Source organism: Sorex fumeus, unplaced genomic scaffold, assembly GCF_029834395.1.
Source record: "Sorex fumeus unplaced genomic scaffold, SorFum_2.1 ptg000067l, whole genome shotgun sequence".
NCBI classification, from domain to species: domain Eukaryota; kingdom Metazoa; phylum Chordata; class Mammalia; order Eulipotyphla; family Soricidae; genus Sorex; species Sorex fumeus.
The window spans coordinates 2336680-2360959 of NW_026606124.1; the positions used below are offsets into that span (position 1 = coordinate 2336680).

General features: G+C 60.8%; 3 protein-coding genes across 5 annotated transcripts in view; 2 read left to right on the forward strand and 1 right to left on the reverse strand.

Annotated features, from left to right (window-relative positions):
- The window catches only part of SIN3A (SIN3 transcription regulator family member A), a 63816-nt gene extending 59105 nt beyond the window's left edge, over positions 1 to 4711 (forward strand). The window contains exon 21 of the mRNA XM_056128722.1: positions 3130 to 4711. Coding sequence (XP_055984697.1) covers positions 3130 to 3360 — 231 coding nt within the window. The 3' untranslated portion in view covers positions 3361 to 4711. The remainder of the gene's footprint in view (positions 1 to 3129) is intronic.
- A 1536-nt stretch (positions 4712 to 6247) lies between these two features.
- On the forward strand, positions 6248 to 17026 carry MAN2C1 (mannosidase alpha class 2C member 1). Of its 3 annotated transcripts, none has more exons than XM_056128762.1 (26): positions 6248 to 6377; positions 6750 to 6875; positions 7333 to 7456; positions 9306 to 9376; positions 10444 to 10621; positions 10828 to 11017; positions 12171 to 12277; positions 12366 to 12476; positions 12738 to 12830; positions 12930 to 13046; positions 13149 to 13244; positions 13322 to 13467; positions 13584 to 13707; positions 13870 to 13991; positions 14077 to 14162; positions 14239 to 14413; positions 14476 to 14573; positions 14651 to 14783; positions 15183 to 15287; positions 15380 to 15536; positions 15654 to 15797; positions 16026 to 16135; positions 16227 to 16306; positions 16396 to 16544; positions 16620 to 16726; positions 16875 to 17026. In XM_056128762.1, exons 1-26 carry the CDS (start codon positions 6280 to 6282, stop codon positions 16999 to 17001), a joined length of 3174 nt encoding a protein of 1057 aa, XP_055984737.1. In that variant the 5' UTR covers positions 6248 to 6279; the 3' UTR covers positions 17002 to 17026. The 3 variants fall into 3 exon arrangements, with proteins under 3 accessions (XP_055984737.1, XP_055984736.1, XP_055984735.1); XM_056128761.1 differs by having other exon boundaries at positions 14239 to 14394; positions 14689 to 14783; XM_056128760.1 differs by having other exon boundaries at positions 14239 to 14573; positions 14689 to 14783.
- A 328-nt stretch (positions 17027 to 17354) lies between these two features.
- NEIL1 (nei like DNA glycosylase 1) lies at positions 17355 to 23104 on the reverse strand. The gene is made up of 10 exons (XM_056128763.1): positions 23052 to 23104; positions 21999 to 22433; positions 19304 to 19423; positions 19146 to 19209; positions 18832 to 18931; positions 18332 to 18459; positions 18091 to 18118; positions 17880 to 17941; positions 17580 to 17778; positions 17355 to 17510 (listed from the first exon to the last, which is right to left on the reverse strand). The coding sequence occupies exons 2-10, from the start codon at positions 22430 to 22432 to the stop codon at positions 17428 to 17430; spliced, it is 1218 nt and encodes a 405-aa protein (XP_055984738.1). The 5' UTR covers position 22433; positions 23052 to 23104; the 3' UTR covers positions 17355 to 17427.
- Positions 23105 to 24280: the final 1176 nt, after the last annotated feature.

Below are 24280 nucleotides of genomic sequence, written 5' to 3' on the forward strand. Positions count from 1 at the left end.
AGAGATTGTGGCTTCAACGTCAGGAAGGTACTCCAGAGGCCCCAAGTCTCACCTCTGAGGGTTGACAGGGTTAGTTCAAGCCTTCTGAAGGCTGTGTGGGAGAATCAGTGCTGCCTTTCCTGGCCTCTTGGGGTTTGCTGGTAATCCTTGCCGTTCTTGATGTGGTCTCATTCTTTGTTTTTTTTTTTTTTTAATGAATCACTGCGAGATACAGACTCACAAACTTCCGTGATTACGTTTCAGTCATACAGTGATCGAGTACCCGTCCCTCCACCAGTGCCCTTTCTCCAGCACCAATGTTCCTAGTATCCTTCCCACCGCCCCCGCCTCTGTGGCAAGCATAGTCCCTTTTACTCTCTCTCCTTTTGGGTGTTACGGTTTGCAGTAGCACCGTAGCACTGTCCTTCCGTTGTTCATCGATTTGCTCGAGCGGGCCCAGTAACATCTCCATTTTGAGGCTTGTTGTTACTGTGTTTGGCATATTGACAATGCCATGGGTAGCTTGCCAGGCTTTGCTGTGCGGGTGAGATACTCTCGGTAGCTTGCCGGGGTTTGCAGTACAGATAGTAATTGGTGTCCTCATTCTTGACTCGATCTCTATCTTCATGTTCACCTGGTACTATCTCTGTATATGTTCATATTTTCCCCTCTTAAGGATTCCACTCACACTGGATTATGGGCCCACCCTAATGCAGTAGAACCCATCTGATGACATTTTCAATAACTATTTCTTTTTGTTTGTATGTTTGGGTCATGCCTGGCAGTACTCACGGTTACTCCTGGCTCTGCACTCAGGAATCACTCCTGGTAGTGCTTGGGGACTATATGGGATGCCAGGGATCAAACCTGGGTCGGCCATGTGCAAGACAAATGCCCTACCCGCTGTGCTACTACTCCAGTCCCAATAACTTTATTTCTAACTAGCTGATTGCAGTCTCTCGGGATTATAATCTCCAGAATTTCAGCATCTGCATTCATAATAGCTAATGTCATCTTCTAGGGAAGCTACTTTCAGTATTTGCTTTTTTTTTTTTTTTTAGGGGGAATGGTAATGGAGGGGGGGGATACGCCAACAGTGTTCAGAGCTTACTTCTGACTCTGGCCTCGGGAATCACTCTTGGTAGTGCTCAGAGGAGGACCTTATGGGGTGTTGGGATCAAACTTGGATTGGCCACGTGTAAGACTGCATGACCTATCCACTGTATTGTCACTCCAGCCCAACATTTCTATATTTACATTTTAAGTCACCCCACCTGTTCCCACATTTTGTCTCACACACCATATACTATATCAGACCTGATGGTTTATTGCCATGGAATAGGTCATGTAAAGTTGTATATATGCATTAACCAAAGACATGTTTTTAGGGAAACTGACATTCATACAGGCCCTGCTTTCATTGGAGAAGGCCTCTCTAAGGTGATACAACACCAGGGAAGTGATAGAGATGCGATTGTAAACGTTGGAGGTAAAATGCCTGCATCATCGTCAGGATTTATTCTATTCGGAGGCTTTTTCCTCCACCTGAGCAATTGGGAGTTTAGGGGTGGGTCCAACTCTTCACATGAAGAACTTAATGCGAGGTTGCAGGCAGATCGAGCACTCTGTTGTGAACTCGGAATACTTGAAACATTTTGTAAAGCGTGGGCATTTTAAGTTGTGTAGAGCTGAGGACTAGATTCTGTCGCACGTGGCACGGGCACTGCCGCACCGAGCCCTGGCCGTTGGGAGCCCACTCACTGTGCGACTTTCTCCTCACGCTGTTGGGTCATATGTCTGCATGTCTCTGGTTGGATCATGAGCAGAATCCGGAGCACCTCCATCATCTTTGTGTCCCCTGCTCAGCCCTGTTCATTGGCAGCATGAATATTTACTGGGTGCCTACATGGGGACATCATTGCTGCGCTCAGCTGGGCTGGGTGGGGTCTATTTTTCTTTTAAGAAAAAAAAAAAACTTAGAAGTAGGAACCAGAGAGATCGTACAGCAGATAGGGAATTTTATTTGCATATGGCCGACCTGGGTTCAATCTCCAACATCCTGTATGGTTCCACAAGCACCACCAGAAGTAATTGCTGAGCATAGAGCCAGGCATAACCACTGAGATTGCCCAGGGTGGACTCAAAACAAAACTTAGAAGTGGATTGTTTTGAAGTGGCTGAAGAGATAGTACATCAAATAAGACACTTGGCCTTGCATGCACCTGGCCAGGGTTTGATTCTTGGCACCATATATGGTCCCCTAAATGCAGAGCCAAAGGGAAGCTGTGAGCACTGGTGGTTATCTGGTGGTTATTGCCCAAAAGCAAAATAAAATTTTCTTTTCTATTTTATTCGGGGTGTGTGTGGGGTCACACCCAGCGATGCTCAGGGGTTACTCCTGGCTCTGCGCTCAGGAGTTACTCCTGGCGGTGCCTGGGGGACCATATGGGATGCCAGGAATTGAACCTGGGTCGGCAGCATGCAAGGCAAATGCTCTACCCACTGTACTATTGCTAAGGCCCCAAAATTTTCTTCTTTAAACTGAAGAAAACTGGGGGCTGGAGTGATAGCACAGCAGGTAGGGCGTTTGCCTTGCACGCGGCCATCCCAGGTTCGATTCCCAGCATCCCATATGGTCCCCCGAGCACCGCCAGGAGTAACTCCTGAGTGCAGAGCCAGGAGTAACCCCTGTGCATTGCCGGGTGTGACCCAAAAAGGGGAAAAGAAAAAAAAACAGGGAGAAAAAAAAAACGGAAGAAAACTTGAACCTACACCTTTTCTATTGTTTTGTTATAGTCTTTGAGGACAGGTGAAATGACTCGGGTAGAGCTCTGTATGCATGTGGTCCTGGGTTTGATCCCCGTAGTACAAAGAAAGAAGAGGAAAAATAAAGGAACGAGCCAGAAAGATAGTAGAGCAGGTAGAGCAGAGCTTGCTTTGCACACAGCCGGTCTGGATTCGGTTCCCGTCATTCCGTACAATCCCCTGAGCACTGCCATGAGTGGTTCCTGAGTGTCGAGCCAGGAGTGATCCCCGAGCGTCGCTGGGCGTGACCCCAAAGCAAAAGGGAGCAGGAAAACAGACCTGGGCTTCGTGTGTGAAGGGTGCTCGGTCCCAGCTCACAGTCGGTTCCTGTGTTCTCTTCCGCAGTCCCATGAGCGCGTGAGCAAGCGGCTGCATCAGAGGTTCCAAGCCTGGGTAGATAAATGGACCAAGGAGCATGTGCCACGGGAGATGGCCGCGGAGACCAGCAAGTGGCTCATGGGCGAGGGGCTGGAGGGACTGGTGCCCTGTACCACCACTTGCGACACAGAGACCCTCCACTTCGTGAGCATTAACAAGTACCGTGTCAAATATGGCACCGTATTCAAAGCCCCGTAACTGCAAGAGCAGAGCAGATAACTTGAGGGGGGTGTGTGTGTGTGGGTGTGTGGGTTTGTGTGTGTGTGTGTGTGTGTGTGTGGAGGGGGGTGGGGTTGCGGGGTGGGGGTGAGGGCACTTGCACTCACACACTGAAGAAACAAGGAAGATGCCTTCTCAAGCCTCACTGGGCCTCTCTGGGACTTGGCCACCGATCGTGTGGCTAACGCAACCTGGCACCGAGTGGGCTGCAAACAAGGAACATGGAACCTTACAGAGCTGAAGCTGGAACTTTCCCCGAAGGGCGTTGAGTGTTAGCTCGCCCCGAAGCGGAAAGGAAGCCTCTGCAAGCACAGAAACACGCGGTTGCTTGCGCACACCAGCAGGGCTGAGGCTGGAGTCTCCGGGCCTGCCCTTCCGTGGCGGGAACCACGCGCTGTTCCCTCTCCGACTGGACGGCTGTGCGTTCACAGACTGGGGAAGCACTCGCTCTCAGATGGATTGAAACTCTGACGGTCACTGCTCTTCTCTTCTCCCCCAAAGAGACAAAAACTGGATTTGACCCCTCCCCTGTCACACGAGCACATCTAGATCACCCATTAGGTTTTATCCGGGACCTGCAGTTTGGCTTTGGGATTGATCGTTTTGTGGATTTGATTCCTGACAAATCCTTTGCTGCCTACCCTGTATTCTTCTCTGGTTCTCAGCCTCCACAAGTTCAAATCAGTCGTCCTTTCTAGCTCCCGTGGAACTGTTTTGTACCTGCTTCTTTACTAGTCTACCCTAGTGCCATCCACCAGCTTTACTCTGACACACACACACACACACACACACACACAGTTTTAACTTGGATTTTTTTTTGTAAATATGTACATATTGTCAATTTTTTATTAAAAGAAATATGCTTTGATGTGCTAGCATAACTGCTCTAGCTTCTTGTGTACCATAGTACTATGTGGCTTCAGATTTAGTACCTATGAACAGATGTACAAGACATTTATTACACTTTTTACCAAAGGGAGTTACTGTTGTAGTACTTTTGTGTAAAACTTGTCTTCCTCCTTGCCCTAACCTTCCCCCTTTTTTTTCTTTCTTCCCCCCCCCTTTTTTTTTTTTTTTTTGTAAATAAATAAAGCTTGGTTCTTACTTAAGGAATAAAGCTAACCCAAGTCCCTTGTCCTCACCAGAGAACTATTGTAAAGCAAGGATCTGGGCTTCTCATCCACGGTACAAACAGGATTTTGCTCTAAATAGTTGCACTTCCCTATATCAAAATATCTCCAAATTTTTTAATAGAGTATATTATTATTTTAATACATGTTTTTCCTTTGTTTTATCTGGAAATATATTTGGGTAAATTACCCAGTTTGTATTTCACTCTCTTTTTTCTTAATCTTTATTGGAAGTAGATGTGAACACCTTAAACGAGAATTGTGTTGTATAAGGTATGTGGGATGATTTTGGGTTGGGAGCAAGAAGATTTGATATATTTCATTAGCAACTGCAAATGAAATACATTTTTTAATTACATAAATTTAAGCTGATGGGCCTATAAACATGATTTAAGATCTTCGTATGTGATCAGCCTGGACTCTGAGGAGTCCCTCCTAATACATGGATTTTTTTTTCCCCAGAAACCTTTACTTACCCTAGTCTTAGTTGAAAGATAACAGTATTCGCTTTTGAATAAAAATCCCCAGACCACCACTGAAAAGCCACACATTTTTTTGGCTTCTCGACTTTGGACTTCCAAACACGATAGACTTCTCTGATTTCGTAGTGTCTCTTCCCGTGGGAGAGGACAGGAGACTTGGAGTCACACCCCGGAGTGGCCTTGGAGGAGTTGGAAGACTAAGCTGACAGTGCCTGACCTGGGGTGGATGAGACACATGCAAAGACCCTCAGCGTTTCCCAGCAATAATCACTCACCCCCATCTCTCCTCAGGGGAGAAAGATTATGCACCTGGAATTCTGGCGGAAACTGGGGGGCTGGCCCCCAGTCATGACCAACTCTGGTGTCCTGTCCAGGGCACCTGCCCGAAGGCCAGGATAGGGTGTCAGAGCCACTTGAAGGGCGAATCCCAGCCCACCAGAGCGAGCAAAAGGTGGGGAGCTCCAGCTGGAGCCGCGGTTCTCGCAAGTAGCGTTCCCATTGCTCCGCCTGCTGACAGCCGAGCTCTAGACTCTGCACCCAGCCTGGATGATGACAAGATCGTTTGGACCATCTGATGCTCTGTAGTCCCGCTAGTCACCTCCCCCTGCGATCTGAAATGTTGTAAACTTGGTCAGTGTTTCCATTAAAATATCAGGGCTACTGGTGTGCATATACTTTTCTTCCGGTGAGTTCGTAGGCGAGGACGCTGGGGCAGAGGAAGGAGCCTGCGGACCCGAAGGGCGAGGCCAGGAGGGGCCCTTCTGGCCTTGCGACGGCTCCAGCCTGCTGCGACACCTCAGATTCGGAGTCTGGCCGCGACCTGCCCTCCGGACGTCCCCAGGCATCTCGGGCGACGGACGGGGCCGGCAGCAGGTGGCCTGGCCGCGGCGGCCAACTCCTGCAGGCGAGGGGCAGGGCCCGGCGAGTGGAGCCCGGGGAGGGTCCCCAGCGCCGCTGCCTGCGCCCGCCGCCCCCCTGCGGCCCTGGGACGGTGCGTGCGGCGAGGACCCGGCTGCTGGCTGCGAGGCCCCGGGCGGTTGGTGCACGCGGGTCCCGGCAGCCCCCGCCTCTGCGAGTTCAGCCGAGCCCCCGCTCGGGTTGCTCAGAGGCGCCGGGCCGGGGCCGGGCGGGCGGCGGTGCTCCCCGGAACGCCGTCCGGCCGGAACCCGTTGCGGCCGCACCCGGCACGCCGTCGGGGCCCCAGCCTGGCGGACTCCCCGGTGCTCCCGGAACAACGTCCGGCCGGAACCGGGCGCCGCGGGCCTTCCGGAGAGCGGCGCGCGGCCATGGCGGCCCCGGCCCTCAAGCACCGGCGCGCCACGCTGGAGCGCGTGGAGAAGTTCATCTCGCCGCTCTACTTCGCCGACTGTAACCTCCGCGGCCGGTGGGGCCCCGGGCCGGGGCGGGGGGCGGGGGGCGGGGGCGGGGCCGGCCGGGGCGAGTGGGGCGGGGCCGAGAAGGTGGGGGCGGGGCCTATGGGGGCGAGTGGGGCGGGGCCGGGAAGATGGGGGCGGGGCCTACGGGGGCGAGTGGGGCGGGGCCGGGAAGGCGGGGGCGGGGCCGGGAAGATGGGGCGGGGCCAGGCCGGGGTGGGGCGGGGCCGGGAAGATGGGGGCGGGGCCAGGCCGGGGTGGGGCGGGGCCTACGGGGGCGAGTGGGGCGGGGCCGGGAAGATGGGGGCGGGGCCAGGGCGGGGGCGGGGCCAGGCCGGGCGCCGCCCACCCGCCGCGTCCCGTGTCCCGCGTCCCTCCCGCAGGCTCTTCGGGGACCGCCGGCCCGCCGCCTCCCTGGCCAGCTTCCTGACCCCCGAGCGCCTGCCCTACGGAGACGCCGTGCGCCAGCGCTTCCGGCCCGCGCGCCTCGGCGACCGCTTCGGGCCCACGTGCGTGACCCCGCGGGCCGTGTCCCCCCCACCCCCCGGCCGTCCCGGCACCCCGCAGGGTCCCCCGGCACCGCCAGGAGAGATCCCCGCGCGCAGAGCCAGGGGGACCCCCTGAGCTGAGCGCCGCCGGGTGTGTGACCCCCCCCCAGCCAAAACAAACAAACGGAGCCCCTCGGGGACCACGCACGTAGGCGGCACTGGCCTGGCCTGCAGCCTCGCGGTTCCATCCCCGGCGTCCCACGTGGTCCCTGGGCTCAGAGCCAGGAGTGAGCCCTGAGCATTGCCCGCTGTGATGGGCCGAGCAAAACCCGAAAGCCAGCAGAAAACGAAGTACCGTGTCATGCACGTGAATGCTTGAAGAAAGTCTCACGCCCCCTGCTCCCGGTCCTTGATCCTAGGAAACAGGGCAGAGGAACCGGGCTTTGACCTCTCGGTGCGCCCTACGGCTCTCTTGCAGATGGTGGACCTGTTGGTTCCAGGTGGAGCTGACCATCCCAGAAGACTGGGTGGGTCAGGAAATTCACTTTTGCTGGGAGAGTGATGGAGAAGGCCTGGTGTGGCGAGATGGGCAGCCTGTCCAGGTGAGGAGCCCTGCTCTAGGGACAGGTAGGGCCACCCCACAGCCCGTAGCCCCCCCTGTCCTAAGGTAGCCCTACCTCAGAACTGGGTTGCTGTGTGGACAGCGTCCCTGACACACTGGGAAGTTGAACGGGTAGCTCCCATGCCTCCCATGATTACCACTCACCGCCGCTGACCAGCCACCTTCCCTGCGTGGCTAGGTAAGTGCAAACCCCTGTCACCTAGTTTTTAGGTTTATTTTTCGTTTGGGGCCTTATTTTTTGTTCTCAGTGCTCGGGGCTTGCTTCTGGCTCAGGGATCACTCCTGGTGGTGCTGGGAGATGGGTGCCAGGACCAAACCCTGGTCAGGCTCATGGCAAAGCAAGCACCTTACCTGCTGTACTGCTGTACTACCTCTCCAGTCACAATTTTTAGTGTTTAACTAATTGTCTTTTTTTGTGGGTTTTTTTTTTGGTTTGTTTTTTAGGGGATCACACTCAGGAATTACTCCTGGCTCTGCACTCAGGCATTATTCCTGGCTGTGCTCGGGGAACCGTAGGGGATGCCGGGGATCAAACCTGGGTAGGCTGCATGTAAGAAAAGTGCCCTACCTACAGTATTATTCCTCTGTGCCCCTGATTTTTCATATATATATGTGTATATATATATATATATATATATATATATACATATGATGGACCTGTTGGTTCCAACCAATATATATTTTTCATATATATGTGAAAAACAGATACACACACATATCGCCTTTGAGGGGAGTCTTTCAGATTGTTCTTGATAGTGAGAAGCAAAAAAATTAAAGTTTTAGTTTCCTGAAGTACTGACTCTCTCCCTCCTATTCACAATCCCCCACTGGTAAACACTAGTGTCTTCTTTATACTCCACCCATATCAATTCCAATAATTCTGGTGTTTTGGTTTGGCTGGGTTTGGTTTTTTTTTGGGGGGGGGGGGGCGATGGCGATGGTGCAGAGTGTAGGGTAGGGTTAGGCTCTACCTGGTGATGCTCCTGGCTGTTCTTGGAGCTGGAGAGAGAGTACAGCACTCTATATGGTTCCCCCAACCCCTACCAGGAGTGAGCCGTGAGCTCAGAACCTGAAATAAAACCTGAGCGCAGCTGGGTATGGACCTCCCACCACCCCCCAAGAAATCTTCCCGGGCCAGAGCCATAGTACAGCAAGTAGGGCGTTTGCCTTACACGCAGCCGACCCGGGTTCGATCCCCGGCATCCCATATGGTCCCCTGAGCACCGCCAGGAGTAATTCCTGAGTGCAGAGCCAGGAGGAACCCCTGAGCATTGCTGGGTGTGACCCAAAAAGCAAAAAATACAAAAAAAAATCTTCCCATACTGAAAGAAGGCAAAGGGGAGGGGAAAATGGCTGTAGAGGCTGGAGTGCATGCTTTGCACAGGGGAGTGATTCCAAGCACCATGCCAGGAGTTCTCCTGGGGCTCTCTGCCCCCACCCACACGTGGCCAGCCCCCACCTTCCCTGTCCCTCTCCCTGTTCAGCACACCTCTCTCCTGAGTGCCTTTCTGGGGCTCCAGTGGGGCTGAAGCAAGCCTGTCCTGCACACGGCAGTTTTCCTTCAGAGCCACCAGAAGCTGCAGCCATGTGTCCTGCCCCCTGCCCAGGGTGCTTCCCGTAAGACCAAGGGCCTTTCTGCTGTGAATTGGCTGCACTTGATGGTCCTGGCACTAGTCCTCTGGTCTGGGGCACTTGCTGGCAGGGTTCCAGCTGTGTCGCTGGAGAGAAGAGCCAGAGCCGGCAAGCCCTCTGGGGCCGGCCCCCACCCATGCTCCTTCATCCAGGCTGGCCCCAGGCCTCAGATCCTCTCTGTGATTCACTCCCTCCAGGGTTTGACCAAAGAGGGGGAGAAGACCAGTTACATCCTGACCGACAGCCTGAGGGAAGAAGACCCCCGAAGGTGAGTGAACCCCTGTGCTGGGGCGTGGCAGGGCGGGCTTTGTCAAAGGCCCCGAGGGACCTTGGAAACACCCCCCCATCTCCCATACAACAAGCTTCAAGTCTCCTAGCTGGTCACAGCAGGATTTTTCCAAGAGGAGTGTTTGCCTTCTCGAGTGCAGAAAAGCCCAGAGCCCCACACCCCCACACCCCCCCAGGACACAGGTGACGGTTGCTAGCAGCCCTGCGGCCATCTCAGTAGCACTTCCAGGTGTGGTCTTTTCTGATACCACTTGGACATTTTATGGTGCCGTTAAAAGCTCTTCCTAGACATTACCGTTGTCTCTTCTCTCAATTGGATGCTGTGCCCCATGTCTCCAGACACTGGGGCTCCCGAGTGATGTGGTCCCCAACGGGGAACTGAAACCTGCTCACTTCACCTGCCCTGACCAGGGGCTCCAGGAAAAAGCTCTGGGGACGCAGAACAGGAGCTCCACCCCAGACCTGGGGAATGTGATAGGAGGAGGGCTGGGGTGGGCTTTGCCAGGGGCGTCCTGCGTGCCTTCTGAAGACAGCAGCAACCTCCTGGCCCAGCTGCCGCGCCCTGCCTACCTCCACGGTAGCCGCGGGAACTTTGAAAGATCAGACCTCGGAACTCTGAACAGGGTTTTAGTGGGCAGGGAGGGCTCCAGGAGCAGGGCAGGCCTCTGGGAAGACAGCCCTCAAAGCGCCGGACGATAGGACAGCAGGAATGAATGACATTTGCCTGGCACACAGCCAACCCAAGTCCAATCCCCAGCATCCTGTATGGTCCCCCGAGCACGGCCAAGAGGAGCTCCTGAGTGCAGAGCCAGGAGCAACCCCTGTGGGCCCACCCACCCCCAAAAAAAGGACAATTCTGGAATCAAAGATTGATTGTTCTAAGATTGTCCGGCCCCGCCTGGCTTCCACTCCCCAGATGGTGGCAGAGCTGTTGCTGGCTGCCATCCCCAGCCTGACCCTCAGTGCTCACCTGTGCTCCGTTTGCTCCTGGAGGGGTTGCTGGTGCCTCCTGGGAGCCCCGGGCCTGAGGCTGCCTCTCCTTTGTAGCCTCACCCTCTATGTGGAAGTCGCCTGCAACGGGCTCCTGGGGGCCGGGAAGGGCAGCCTGATCGCAGCCCCAGACCCCGAGAAGACGTTCCAGGTGAGCCGAGCAGAGCTGGCCGTGTTCCGCCAGGACGTCCACAGGCTCCTGGTGGATCTGGAGCTGCTGCTGGGCATCGCCAAGGTACTGACCCCCCAGCTCTCCCTCACACTCTCGAGCTCCACAGACACAGCCGTCTCCGGGGTGAGAGCCTGGGGTCCGGGCATCTAAGACAGGGTCCGTGCCTGCGTGTGAGAGGATGTCCCTGTGCGTGTGGCGGGGGGGCACGGGTCCAGGGCTGAGCGGGAGGGGGTCACCCCACGGGGCTCTGAGGGCAGACTCTGCTGCAGGCTCTGGGCGAGGACAACCAGCGAAGCTTCCAGGCCCTGCACACAGCCAACCAGATCGTGAATGTGTGTGACCCTGCCCAGCCTGACACCTTCCCAGAAGCCCAGGCCCTGGCCTCCAGGTTCTTTGCCCAATGCGGGGGTGAAAGTCAGCACACCCTCCATGCCATGGGCCACTGCCACATTGACACAGGTAGGGGGCAGTGAGCATCCAGGAAGCCCTGTGAGCCTCAGCAAGCTTTCTCCACTCCCTTTCGTTTCGGTTTGGTTTTTGGTTTTGGTTTTTGTTGTTTTTTTTTTTTTAATGTAGGAGTACTACGATTTATTCAGCCACTGATTAGGCTGATTGAATTGTGCATGAACTCCACCCGGTTTGGTGTTTGGGTCACACTTGGGGCTTACTCCGGGCTGTGCACCCAGGGATCACTTCTGGCGGGGCTCAGGGGGGCCATATGGGATGCCAGGGATCGAATCCGGGTCAGGCACATGCAAGGCAAACACCCTACCCACTGTGCTATCGCTCTGGCCTCAGTTTGTGCCACTCTTGGGCCTTTGACTTCCTCTCACCTTTAGACCAAGCCACGGGGACTGGTGTGTGGGTTCTGGTAGCTGTGCTGCCTCCTGTGACCCCTGCTGGACCATGGCGGGAGGATCGCAGGGACTGGCGAGAATCCAGCACTGTTGGTGCCCTGATGGATTTGTGGGGACTGGGAAGCCTCGCTGGGTTGGGGGAATTCAAGAGAGGCTTCCTGGAGGAGAAGACCTTTGACACTGGGAATGAGTTATGAGTTTGACTAGAGTTCCCAGGTCCTGGGAGAGGAATGACGGGAAAGTCATGGGGAAGGGGGCTGGCACCCTGGGGTGGCGGGGGAGGTTTCCTGGGGAGGATCAGAAGTTCAGATCTGAACCTGGTGAATGCAAGGTCTTAGGGGATGTTCACGCTTATAACAAGCTCCCCAAGGGTGAGGATTCTGGTGCAGCTGCAGTTTCTGAACCACAGACAAAGACTTGCTCTGCTGGGCCCAGATGTGGCAGGGTCATGGAGCCCTCGGAGGAAGGAACTGAAGCCACCCCCCGGAGGAGGACTCGGGATGGGGGAGCCGTGCCCTCTGTCTCCCAGGATCCTGGGCACGGCCAGGCTGTTGCCTGCCCCCTGCATTTCCCCCCCTGAGAGAATCATCCAACAGTCCCCCTTCTTCCCTCCACCAGCAGAGTGATTCAGAGTGACAGCTGGGACAGGAGGCTTCTGTCACCCTCCTGAGGCCAGGCCCGGGCCTGCTGGGGCACAGTAAGGGGCGAACCGGGGCTCTTAAACGCTCTCTCCCCGCTGTCCCCTCTGACTCTAGCCTGGCTGTGGCCCTTCAAGGAGACGGTGCGCAAATGTGCACGGAGCTGGGTGACAGCCGTGCAGCTCATGGAGCGGAACCCCGACTTCATCTTTGCCTGCTCTCAGGTCAGGTGCAGCAGTGGGCGAGGGGGCCGGGGGGCTGCTCGGACCTGATGGTTGGCCCCTGCCACAGCTCTGCCCACCTGTCCCCCAGGCCCAGCAGCTGGACTGGGTGAGGAGCCAGTACCCAGGGCTGTATGCCCGCCTCCAGGACTTTGCCTGCCAGGGCCAGTTTGTTCCCGTGGGGGGCACCTGGGTGGAGATGGTAAGTCGGTCAGCTCCGGGGCTTTGCCGGGACTGTTTGCGGACGCTCATACCCCACACCCCCAAGGTCACACTTCTCCTCCAGCCCCCAAGGCCACAGGCTCTGGGGCGGGCGTCTGTGGGGACCTGTCCTGGGCCCCCGGGTGATCTCTCTCGCCCAGAGACTGAAGGCGCATGTCAGAGGGCCCCACTTCTCCTGCCTGGGGCAGCGGCCCAGACCCCCTACCCCCGGCACTCCCCGCCCCCTGCATGGGTTTTCTAGGATGGGAACCTGCCCGGCGGAGAGGCCATGGTGAGGCAGTTTCTGCAGGGCCAGAAGTTCTTCCTGCAGGAGTTCGGGAAGATGTGCTCAGAGGTAGGCGACGCGCACTGTGCCGACCCCCTTGGAGGCGCGGGGCGGGGCTGCTCTGCCAGGACCCCGCTTCCTGACCCCGGAGGCCCTTTCGCTCCCCAGTTCTGGCTGCCAGACACATTTGGCTACTCGGCACAGCTCCCCCAGATCATGCTCGGCTGCGGCATCAAGTACTTCCTGACCCAGAAACTCAGCTGGAACCTCGTGAACGCCTTCCCGGTGAGCTGGGGGCAGGGACGGGACACGGGCTGGCCAGGGTCCTGGAAGAGCTCCCCAGGACCCCCAGGCACGGCCCACCCAACTTGGCTTGCTCTTCCACAGCACCACACCTTCCTCTGGGAAGGCCTGGACGGCTCCCGTGTGCTGGCCCACTTTCCCCCCGGGGACTCCTACGGCATGCAGGGCAGCGTGGAGGAGGTGAGGCCGGGGAGAGGAGGCGGGCAGGGACTGGCTTCTGGCCTGGGCCACCCCGCGCCAACCTGCCACTCCCGCAGGTGCTGAAGACTGTGACCAACAACCGGGACAAGGGCAGGACCAATCACAGCGCCTTCCTCTTTGGCTTTGGCGATGGCGGCGGTGGCCCCACGCAGACCATGCTGGACCGCTTGAAGCGGATGAGCAACACGGACGGGCTGCCCAGGTCAGGCCTGGGCCCGCTCCCCCCACGCGGCCTCTGCTTCTCAGGGAGCGTCCCCCACCCGGGCCGCTGCTTCCCTCTGCTCTGGGGGCCGGGCTGCAGTCGGTGCCTCCCTGCAGGGTGCAGTTCTCTTCTCCCGAGCGGCTCTTCTCGGCGCTGCAGAGCCAGTCGGAGCAGCTGTGCACCTGGGTCGGGGAGCTCTTCCTGGAGCTGCACAATGGCACCTATACCACCCACGCGCAGGTCCGGGAGTTGGGGGGGCTGGTGCACAGGCAGGTGCTGAGATGGGGGAGCACCTGGCAAGCCAGTCAGGCCCCGTGGAGGGTAATAGGCGGGGGAGGGGGGAGCTGGGAAGGGTGCCGAGACCCTCAAGCAGACCCGGCTGAGCCCCTGCCCCCTGCTCAGATCAAGAAGGGGAACCGGGACTGCGAGCGCATCCTGCACGACGTGGAGCTGGTCAGCAGCCTGGCCCTGGCCCGCAGCACCCAGTTCCTGTACCCTGCTGCCCAGCTGCAGCGCCTCTGGAGGTCAGCCCGCTGCCGGCCTCACCCCCGACCCCTCCTGGGCACCTGTTCCCCCAGCCTCATCCCTCCCCGCCCTGGCCCCCCACAGGCTCCTACTCTTAAACCAGTTCCATGACGTGGTGACTGGAAGCTGCATCCAGCTGGTGGCCGAGGAGGCCATGGGCCACTACGAAGGTGAGGCGGTGAGGCCAGGCCCAGCCGGTGCCCCTGCCCCGCCCTTGGTGACCCAGGACCTCACGTCTCCCTGCAGACATCCGCGCTCAAGGCAGTGAGCTGCTGAGCGCTGCAGCCGCTGCCCTCTGTGCCGGGGAGCCGGGCCCCGAGGGACTCCTTCTCATCAACACGCTGCCCTGGACGCGCACGGAAGTGCTGGCCCTGCCCCGGGCCGGCGGGGCCCCCAGCCTAGGTATGCGCCCGAGGGCCAGGCCAGCCAGAGGCAGGCCCCCCTGGCCCCTGAGCAGAGCCCTGACACCCAGGTCCTCCCCAGCCCTGGTGACAGTGCCCAGCATGGGCTACGCGCCCGCACCTGCCCTCACCTCCCTGCCATCCCCAGCACCCCAGCAACCTGTGTTCGTGCTGCAAGAGGTGAGGGCAGGTCTGTCCCAGTGTGTTTGGGGGGTGGGGGGGGCATGAGTGAAGCGGGATTGGGGGGAGTGGGGAAGCCCCCTGCAGATTGAGCCTCAAGGACCCTCCCACCAAGACCGACGGTTCCGTGACGCTGGACAACGGTATCCTCCGGGTGAGGCTGGACCCAACAGGCTGCCTGATGTCCTTGGTGCTGGTGGCCTCCGGCAGGTGCCAAACCCTCCCTGTCTTCACCCCAGGCTCAGCAGCTGGACCCCACTCCCTTCATCCCCTGGCCACAGCCACCACACCCCATTACACACACACGTGCGCACACACCACACACACACACATACAGAGCTACCCCCTCATACAGACACGCACACATGTACACAGCCACCACCCCCCTATACATACACACACACCAAGTGCTTTTAACTGGACCCACGCAGGAGTAGGGCAGGCTGGGAGAGGGGTCCCTTGTACCCACTGCACACGCACGCGCACACACACACACACACACACAGAGTAGGGCAGGCTGGGAGAGGGGCCCTCTGGATCCACCGCCTGCCTGTGTGGCGGACGGCGGGGCGGGACCACTGGACAGCCTCACTCGCCTTGTCCTTCCAGAGAGGCCATTGCTGAGGGCGCCGTGGGGAACCAGTTTGTGCTGTTCGACGATGTCCCCCTGTACTGGGATGCGTGGGATGTCATGGATTACCACTTGGAGACACGGTGCGAGTGTGCGGGGCTCGGGGGCAGGGGGACACGGGCTGCCGGGCGCCCCTGCCCCCAAGCGCGCTCTGCGCTCTCCCTGCTGTCCACAGGAAGCCGGTGCTGGGCCAGCCGGGGACCCTGGCAGTGGGTGCCGAGGGCGGGGTGCGGGGCAGCGCCTGGTTCATGCTGCAGCTCAGCCCCAACAGTCGGCTCAGCCAGGAGGTGGTGCTGGACGTCGGCTGCCCCTACGTCCGCTTCCATACCGAGGTAGCGGGGGGCCAGGGGGACTGGGAGCTGGGGGGAGCCTTTCCCCCCAGCTGATGAGCAGGGTCACCCAGGTCCATGCCTCTCCCCTCTCCCTCTGCTCCGCACCCTCCCCCCCAGGTACACTGGCACGAGTCCCACAAGTTCCTGAAGGTGGAGTTCCCGGCCCGGGTGCGGAGCCCACAGGCCACCTATGAGGTCCAGTTTGGGCACCTGCAGCGGCCCACTCACTACAACACGTCCTGGGACTGGGCCCGATTTGAGGTCTGACACGGGAGGGTGTGGGGTGCTGGTACAGGGTCCTCCGAGCCAGGCAGCGAGGGATGGCTGTGGGGTGTGGGGGGAGGAACACGCTCCTGGCCCAGCTCGCTCGCCGGGTGTAGTGGATTGGGGACTGCCAGGAGCAGGCCAGGTAGACAGGCCGGGTGGGCCAGGCAGTGGCCACTGCATGGCGGCCCCTGGAGCGCTGTCTGTCCCCCCCCACCCCCCCAGGGATGGGCGCACCGCTGGGTGGATCTGTCCGAGCACAACTTCGGGCTGGCGCTGCTCAACGACTGCAAATACGGGGCCTCGGTGCACGGCGGGGTGCTGAGCCTCTCTCTGTAAGTGCTGCCCTCCCGGGGGGCGCGGGGTGGAGGGGCGCGGGGGCTCAGGGCTGCTGCAGCCCGGCCCATCCCACATCCCCCGCCTCAGCTTGCGGGCGCCCAAGGCCCCCGACACCACGGCCGACATGGGGCGCCACGAGTTCACCTACGCGCTGATGCCCCACAAGGGTGAGTGCGGGGGTTCGGGGGTCGCGGGAGCGCCCTCCCCGGGCTCCTGTTTTGCACGACACCGGCTCCGGTCCCCGGTCCCCGTCTAGGCACCTTCCAGGACGCCGGCGTCATCCAGGCCGCCTACAACCTCAACTTCCCGCTGCTGGCGCTGCCCGCGCCAGGGCCGGCGCCCGCCACCGCCTGGAGCGCCTTCTGGGTGTCATCGCCCGCCGTGGTGCTGGAGACCGTCAAGCAGGTCGGGGGGCTCCCCAGGGCGGCGCCCAGCCCGGGCCAGCCCACTCCCGGCGCCCATGTCCACTTCCCTCCGCAGGCCGAGGAGGCCGACGGCCGCGCGCTGGTGCTCCGGCTGTACGAGGCCCACGGCAGCCACGTGGACTGCTGGCTGCACACGGAGCTGCGGGTCCAGAAGGCTTTCCTGTGCGTGGGGCGTGGACCCTGGCTTGGGGGCGGGCCGGGCGTCCCTGTGCGTGGGGGTGCGGGTGCGCCCCCCCTCCGCTTTCCTGTGGGGTCGGGGGAGGGTGCAGGACCTGCCCTGGTCCCGCCTCACAGCCCCTCCTCTCCTCAGCTGTGACCTCCTGGAGCAGTACGACGCCGAGGGACACCTGCCCATGCAGGACAGCGGCCTGAAGCTCAGCTTCTCTCCCTTCCAAGTGCAGTCCCTCTTGCTCCTGCTGCAGCCCCCACTGAAGTGAGGCGGGCGGGCTGGGCGAGGGCCCCGCACCCCCAGCCTGAAGCGGGCTCCCTCTCCTCTGGAACAATAAAGCCCTGCTCCGGATTCCTGCGGAAGCTCCAAGGTGGTGGGTGCCTGGGCCTGGGCCACAGCAAGGGGTCCTGAGAGCAGCCCTGGGGGGTGAGGGGTGGGCCCTGGCTGGGGAGCGGCCCAGGGGCGGAGAGCAGTAGAGATGGGGGGTCTGGGCACTGGGCGGCCCCACCCCCAGATCAGCCAGCCCTGCAACCATGCATCCATGCCAGAAAGTGCCCAAAAATCCAAGTTTATGTTTATAAAAATAAAGCGCTTTCCGCGTGGGTGTGAGGGGTAGGGCAGGGGTTCAGGTACAGAGCGCAGGGCTGGGGCTTCCTGAGCGGTGCAGGCAGCAGCGGGGGCCGGAGAGCACCTGCTAAGAGGCCGGGCTCCCTTCTGGCTCCGGCTCCGGCTCCGGGGATGAGGTGTCAACTTTGATCTTCCGGGGCCTTCGTCGCCCTGTGGAAGGACAAGTGAGGGCCCAGCGGGAGGACAGCACCCCTCCCTGGGATCCACCCCCCCACCCACCTGCACTGAGGGCCTTCGAGGGCGGCGCAGAGGGAGGCCGCCTCCGCCTTTTCCCTTTCTCGGGGGCTGCAGGCACCTGCGGGGGGCTGGCCGCCACGGGCTGCTGCGCTGTGCTGCGCTCAGGACGGCCTCTGCGTGGCCTGCGTGGCCTGGCAGGGGTCTTGGTGGGACCGTCAGGCGGTGGAGGAGACGGGGGCCCCTGAGGCAGACAGAGGGCAGAGAAGGGGGGTTTGGGACCCTGCACCCCTGCGGCTCCCAGCAGCCTGTGTGGGAGTGTGTCCAGCTTGGGGGGGCACCTACCTCCACTCTGTCCTCGGGCCCCCTCTGTGCTCCTTTGGTTTTTCTCTTGCGGGACTTGCCCCCTGCAGGACATCGATCCTGGGGCTAAGGGTTCTGTAGTCTTGGCCCCTTGTCACAGACACCCCCCCCACACACACACCGAGAATAGGAGTGGGGACGGCTGGCGAGCTGTCCTCTCCGCCCCTCACCGGTCACCCGAGGAGTTGCTTACCTTTGGGTGCCAGGGGTCCAGGATCCCCCTAAAACGGAATGAGGAAAATCGAGGTGCCAGCCTGAATTGGGCCGGAAGTCAGTCAGTTTCCCCCCCGAAGAAAAAGCTTGCGTCCGTCCTTTGAGATCACTGTCCCCTGGGGGTTTCTGAGCACCACATCCCTGCACGTCAGCGCTGCCTTACTGGCCCCCTGGGCATCCCCCCACACCCAGCCTGGTGGGCTCCCCACCGGAGGGCGAACCTGGAACCAGATGGTGCGGCCGTGCCGGTCCCGCAGGGAGCTCATGCCCGACGCCCCGTAGCAGCGCAGCCAGGCGCGGAAGGCGGCGAAGTCTTCGTCCCCCAGCTCCTGCCCGTACCCCTTGCCCCCTGTGGAACAGAGGGACAGGTGGAGGTCGGGGCGGACTCGGGTAGAAGTGGGGAGCCCGGCTAGGCCTAGCTCTGACCGCCGCTGCAGGTGCTGATGGGCAGATGGACGGAGAGCGGGGGGTGGCGGCGGGGAGCAAGCCCCCCTCCAGCTGTGTGGCTGCAGGAGTCTCCCCCCCTCTGGGTCGTGGCCTTTGCATCCAGGAGTCGGGCTCAGGTTCCTGCCCTGTCTGCCCTGTGGGCCGCTCGGAAGACACTGTCCATTTTCCATCGGCCGGGAGGGAGGGTCGCTCCTGAGCAGGGACAGCCACTGCCCCAGGCTACAGTCGGCCAGAGCCGGGGCAGCTGGGCGGCCGCCTGTGTCCCCAGGCTCACCCATCTCCACCACCTCCTTGGGCACTGAGTGGCACAGCTCCAGCAGGTCCGGGTTCTGCAGCTTGGCCTTGATCTTCTGGCTCAGGGTCAGCTCTGGGCTCTGGGGAGGGGCGGGGGTGAGGCGGGATGGTCAGCGTGGGCAGCAGCCCCACCCCCCTCCGGGAAAGAGCCCTTCCCGAGCTCTGCAGGACTCTGGAAGGTTCATCCAGCACCCCTCCAGAGAGAAAGGGAGAATGAGGCCCAAAGGTGCGTGAGCCTCCGCTGCCATGCCTGCCGGCATCTGTGGCCCGTCCCCGCCCCCCTCCCCCCCTCACCGGCCTGCGCTGCTGGAGCGCCTCCAGGACCGTGCGGGCCTTCTCAAAAGGGGGGATCCTCAGCCTGCAGAGGGGGAGAGAGGAGGCCACGCTCTGCAGGGGGCAGCGAGGGTGCACACGGCCCGCGCCAGCCCCAGTGCCCACGGCCTGCCACTGACCGGTGCAGGATCTCTGCCCGCAGGTAGTTGCCAATGCCATTGAAGAACCTCTGGTCCAAGAGGGCCTCGCAGATGGGCCGGTCAAAGGCCTTGTCCGCCAGGTTTCGTAACACATTGTCCCTGGAGGAACACAGCCTGGGCACCTCACACCCCTGGCCCTCCCCGGGTACTGGGCGGCAGGGGCTGGAGGGAGGGAACAGAGACCAGGTCTCTTTCCCCAGGCTGGGGGCAGCAGACACCTGTTTTCCTGTCTGTCCAGTGGAAACCTTATAGGACTGTCTGGCCTGGGGCGAGAGTACAGTGAGGAGGGTAAGGCGCTCGCCTTGCACACGGCCGGTCCAGGTTCAATCCAAGGCACCCCTATGGTCCACTAAGCCCCACCTGGCATGATCCCTGAGCACGGAGCCAGGAGTAAGCCCTGAGCAGCCATTGTGTTGGAGTCACACTGTGCACTGGGCTGCTCCTGGGGATCAGACTTGCACCCCCTGCATGCAAAGCACGCACTCAGCCTGCTGCGATCTCTCTCCAAGCCCTAGGGCTGGAGCGATAGCACAGCGGTAGGGCGTTTGCCTTGCACGCAGCCAACATGGCCGACCCGAGTTCGATTCCTCCGCCCCTCTCGGAGAGCCCGGCAAGCTGCCGAGAGTATCTCGCCCGCACGGCAGAGCCTGGCAAGCTCCCCGTGACGTATTCGATATGCCAAACACAGTAACAAGAAGTCTCACAATGTGTTGTGAGACGTTACTGGTGCCCGCTCAAGCAGATCGATGAACTATGGGAGGACAGTGCTACCAGAAGTCAAAAACGCCAATCAGCAACACGTTTGGGGATACAAACGCGTCTGTGTCTGTCCTATGCAGATCACCACGAGGCCTCCATTCCCCGGGCTCTGTGTGTGTGCGCATGTGTGAATCCCCGGCAGTGCAAAGCTAAGTAAACAAAGTGAAAACAGGGTCAGGGAGGAGCCAAAGACAGCTCAGAGGGTGGAGTCTGTGTACCACTGGGAGCAGTCCTCAAGGAGCACCCTGCAGAAGTTCCTGAGAACCCACGGAACATAGTCTCCAGCCAAAACACTAAGACTTTGGGGTCCGCATCTTGTGGTGGGTGCTCAGGGACTGCGGCTGTGCTTTGGGGGCAGTGCTCAGGGGACTGTGAATGACAAGTAGACTCCTGTATGCAAAGCACGCGTGACATCCTGTTTTGTTTCATTTGGGGGCCACACCTGGGCTTACTTCTGGCTCTGCAGTCAGGGGCCACTCCTGGTGGGGCACTGGGGGACCATATGAGGTGCTGGGGATGGAGTCCGGGTCAGTCGCGTGTAAGTCCACTGTGCCACTGCTCTGGCCCCGGAGCCCCTGAACGTTGAGGCAGGGCCTGGCTCTGTATAGGAGCAGCTGGAACTTAGCCTGGCTACTGAGCAGCCCTGAGGCTCACTGCCAGAGGACACCATCAGCAGGCGGTCAGGACAGTACTGATTCGGCCACAGGCAGGGCATGAAGAAGGTGTGCACGGTACAGAGAACAGACAGTATGGGGGTAGAGGGTCAGCCTGGGCGGCGGCCTCCTTGGAGAGGAGCAGATCCCCAAGAACAGCTGTTGGGGGCTCAGCACGAGGCTTCGAAGCAGTAGAGTTGACTTGGGAGAGAAGCCTTAGGAGGGTCTCAGCTCCACAGAGACAAACGCCTCCCCAAGAAGGCACCTGGGGACAGGACTTTGCTGCCCTCTCTGTCCAGCGATGCCCCACCCACTCGGGCAACTGCGTCTCCTAAGTGAGGTGTGTGACACTGAGGAAGGGTGAGTGCCACAGGCTTGGGGCTGGAGCAGTAGCACAGCAGGTAGGGCACTTGGCTTGCATGCACCCAATATTTGAACCCTGGCATCCCATATAGTGCCCCAAGCCCCACTTAGGAATGATCCCTGGGCACTACTGAGTATTCAGCAGTCAGAGTCTCCCCCTGTGACAGCCTGGGCTTTCCTGCAGCACCCCTCCCCTTGCACCTCCCTCCCCCCTACCGCCTCAGCTTCAGGCTCTGTCAACCAGGTTCCCCTGTGCTTCCCTCCTCCCCCACCCCACCCCAAGTTTGTCTCTCTGGGGACAGGGAGCACATCCATCGCCTCTACTGTACCCCTAGAGCTGATGAAGGCCTGGAACCAGACCTGTTTCCTTTGCAGGGACAGAAAGTGGCTAGCAACTCGCCACCTTCTGTGGCCTGCATCACATCCTGGGTTGCAGTTAGAGGGGACAGTCCCAGGGGAGACCAGAGACACAGACCAGTGGGCAGCCAGATAGTGGCAGACCACAAAAACCAGGCTGTGAAACCATGCCATTAGCGGTCCTCTCCCGCAGCCTGAAACAACTGTTGGGGCTCGCTTTTCTCGTCCTGAAAGCCCTGAAGCCTGAGGGGGCACCCAGCAGCACCAGGGTGCTGGGGAAGTCAGTCTCTGGGCCACTGCTGGTCTCCCATGTATCCTGAGAGTGCTCCACCAGATAACGGTGTGTCCCCCAGCCCTGCTGGGGCAGTCCTGGCGGTTCTCACTGGTTGGTTGAGCGTTGCCAGAAGTGGCTGCCGGGGCCCCTGAGTCCTGCCGGGGAGCCCCCACAAGACCAAAGGCAGAGGGCTGAGACACGGGGGGCTCCCCTGCCGCCTCCCCGGCCTCGAGGCACCGCCAGAGCCCCCACCGAGCCCTGGCCCTACCTGAACTGCTCGTATTCCGCCAGGACACACGGCCCTCGGCCAGGCTGCCACTGGCCACCGAGGTCCCAGTGGCCGAAGCGACGGATGTCCACGAAGCAGAGGGCCTGCGGGGGCCCCGGGGGCGCCGTGTAAAAGCGCAGGTGGGCATGACGGGGCAGCGCGTCGCGGGGCGCCAGCTGGAAGGAGCCGGACATGCCGAAGCGGAAGACCAGGGCCAGCGGCTCCTGGGGGGGCTGGGCCCCGGGCAGGGGGCGCAGGGTCAGGCGCAGCTCCTTGCCCCGCGCCGTGGCCGAGATGCGGTACGCGCTGCTCTCGAAGGGCACCTCGGGGTTGCGGCTGACCGGCGACTTGTCCACGCGCCCGCCGAACACCAGCCCGCTGCAGACCCGGTTCACAAAGGCGCTGGCCAGGTGCAGCTCGGGGCCCTCGGGCATCCTGCGGGAGGGGGCACCAGTGGGCACTGCGCAGGGGCCGCCCGCCTTGGTGGGGAGCCGGGGAGCGGGCCGCGGGCACTGCGCTGGGAAACGCAGGCCCCGGGGGGCCGGCCTGGAGGATGCGCCCCAGCGGCCGCCCCCGGAGCCAGTCCAGGTGCTCCGTCCAGGTGCTCCGAGGGTCGAGTCCACTCCACAGCCCACCTCGCAGGCGCCCCTCCCTCGCCGGCTGCAGGCGCACTGTCCTCCCGCGGAGCTCCAAGCCCAGCGCGGACGCGCCTTCAGGGCCTCCGCCCCTGCCCCGATCTGAGGCTCCGCGCCCCTGGCCCCCCGCGCCCACCCGGGGCCCACGCTTCTGCTCCCCGTTACAGCCCCAGGGCCGGGAGCGTCAGCGGCCGCCCGCCCGGAGGGTCGGGTGAGGTCGGGGCGGGGGCTCCGGCCGCGCCCGCGGTCCCCAGGCGCCGAGGTGCAGGGCAGTGGGCAGCTTGCGGGCGCGATCGGGGTCCGGGGGCCACGCCAGCCCCTCACCCTGCCCCGCGACTCCCCGCGCCCGGGCGGAGGCGCCAGGGCTGCCGCGCGCCGGGCCGAAAGGGGGAAGCGGCCGGCCGGGCCCTTTACCCACCTGCGTGTGTGCAGCGGCGCCCAAAGGCTCGTTCGGGGACCCAAAACGGCGCACGGCAGGCGCTGGGCGGCGCGGCCAGCCCAGGGAGCCCAGGGAGCCCAGGGAGCCCAAGGGTCCCACCCTCGGCCGCGCGGCGGCGGGGCTAGCCCGGACAGCTGGGGCTGCTGGGAGCTGTAGTTCCCGGGCCGGTCACCTGGCGGGGCCCAGTGCAACGGCCGGACGCAGCGGGAGGCGCGCGGACTGGGACAAAGCCCCGGGCGGGGGCCTGGGGGCAGTTTGCATCTCACCCAGGCGGAGCGGCTCAGGGGCCTGAACCGGAAGCCCCAGCTTGCCCCCTTCCAGTAATTTTGCCTCCCTCCTTTTCTCTGCATTTATTTTGGGGGAGCTATTTTAAATCGTTGCACATCAAAACACCCCCTTAAACTGAGCTTGCATCTCTCTGAAACAAGCGCCAAAACTGGGAAGAGAGGGAAGAGGACTGGGGGCGGGGGGGGGGGGGGGGGGGGGGGGGGGCAGGGAGGGGTGGGGAGGTACTCGGGGCTGCACTGTATGGCCCCCAAGCTCTTCTGAGGATGGCTCTGGTGGACCACAGCACCCTACTCGCCGAGCAGACAGCTGTCCTTGGCCCCCTGAACACTGCTTTGGAGGTTTTCTCAAAAAATAAAATCCACGGGCCAGATCAATAGCACAGCAGGGAGGGTGTCTGCCTTGCACACGGCCAACCAGCTTCGATCCCCAGCACTGCCCAGAGTAATTCCTGAGCGCAGAGCCAGTAGTGAGGCCTGAGGGTGCAACCCCCAAGCTAAAAACTAAAATTAAAAATATATGGGGTGGGGGGACAGCAGTGAAGCAATAGAAATACGTGCAGGGTGCTTCCCTTCCAAGTGGCTGACCCGGATTCTATCCTTAGCACTCTGTATGGTCCCCCAAGACCACCTGGAGTGAGCCCTGAGCACTGCCAAGTGCGGCCCACACAAAAAAAGTGAGCGTTGGGCTAAGATGTGTATGTCACTGGTCTCTCCCGCCAAGACCTCTGACCCGAAGAACCCAAGAAGCCGGTTCACACATGCTGTAGCTTGGATGCATTTATTTACTTTGGTTGTCAGGAGCTGGGGGGAGGAGTGAGGAATGCGTGTGTTCTTGTCATGTGTGCACGTGTGGTGCAATGACACAGGATCAAGCCCGGCGTCTCCTGCACACATGTCACCTCTGCAGACAACCTGTGTCCA

Coding starts and splice junctions, on each gene's coding strand:
- MAN2C1 (XM_056128760.1), top strand. CDS start 6,280: ATGGCGGCCCCGGCCCTCAAGCACCGGCGCGCCACGCTGGAGCGCGTG. Junction 11,018..12,170: donor CCACTGCCACATTGACACAG/GTAGGGGGCAGT, acceptor CTCTGACTCTAG/CCTGGCTGTGGCCCTTCAAG. Junction 15,537..15,653: donor ACGTCCGCTTCCATACCGAG/GTAGCGGGGGGC, acceptor CCTCCCCCCCAG/GTACACTGGCACGAGTCCCA.
- NEIL1 (XM_056128763.1), bottom strand. CDS start 22,432: ATGCCCGAGGGCCCCGAGCTGCACCTGGCCAGCGCCTTTGTGAACCGG. Junction 18,932..19,145: donor CGCTCCAGCAGCGCAGGCCG/GTGAGGGGGGGA, acceptor GCCCCTCCCCAG/AGCCCAGAGCTGACCCTGAG. Junction 18,119..18,331: donor GCCGCACCATCTGGTTCCAG/GTTCGCCCTCCG, acceptor ATTCCGTTTTAG/GGGGATCCTGGACCCCTGGC.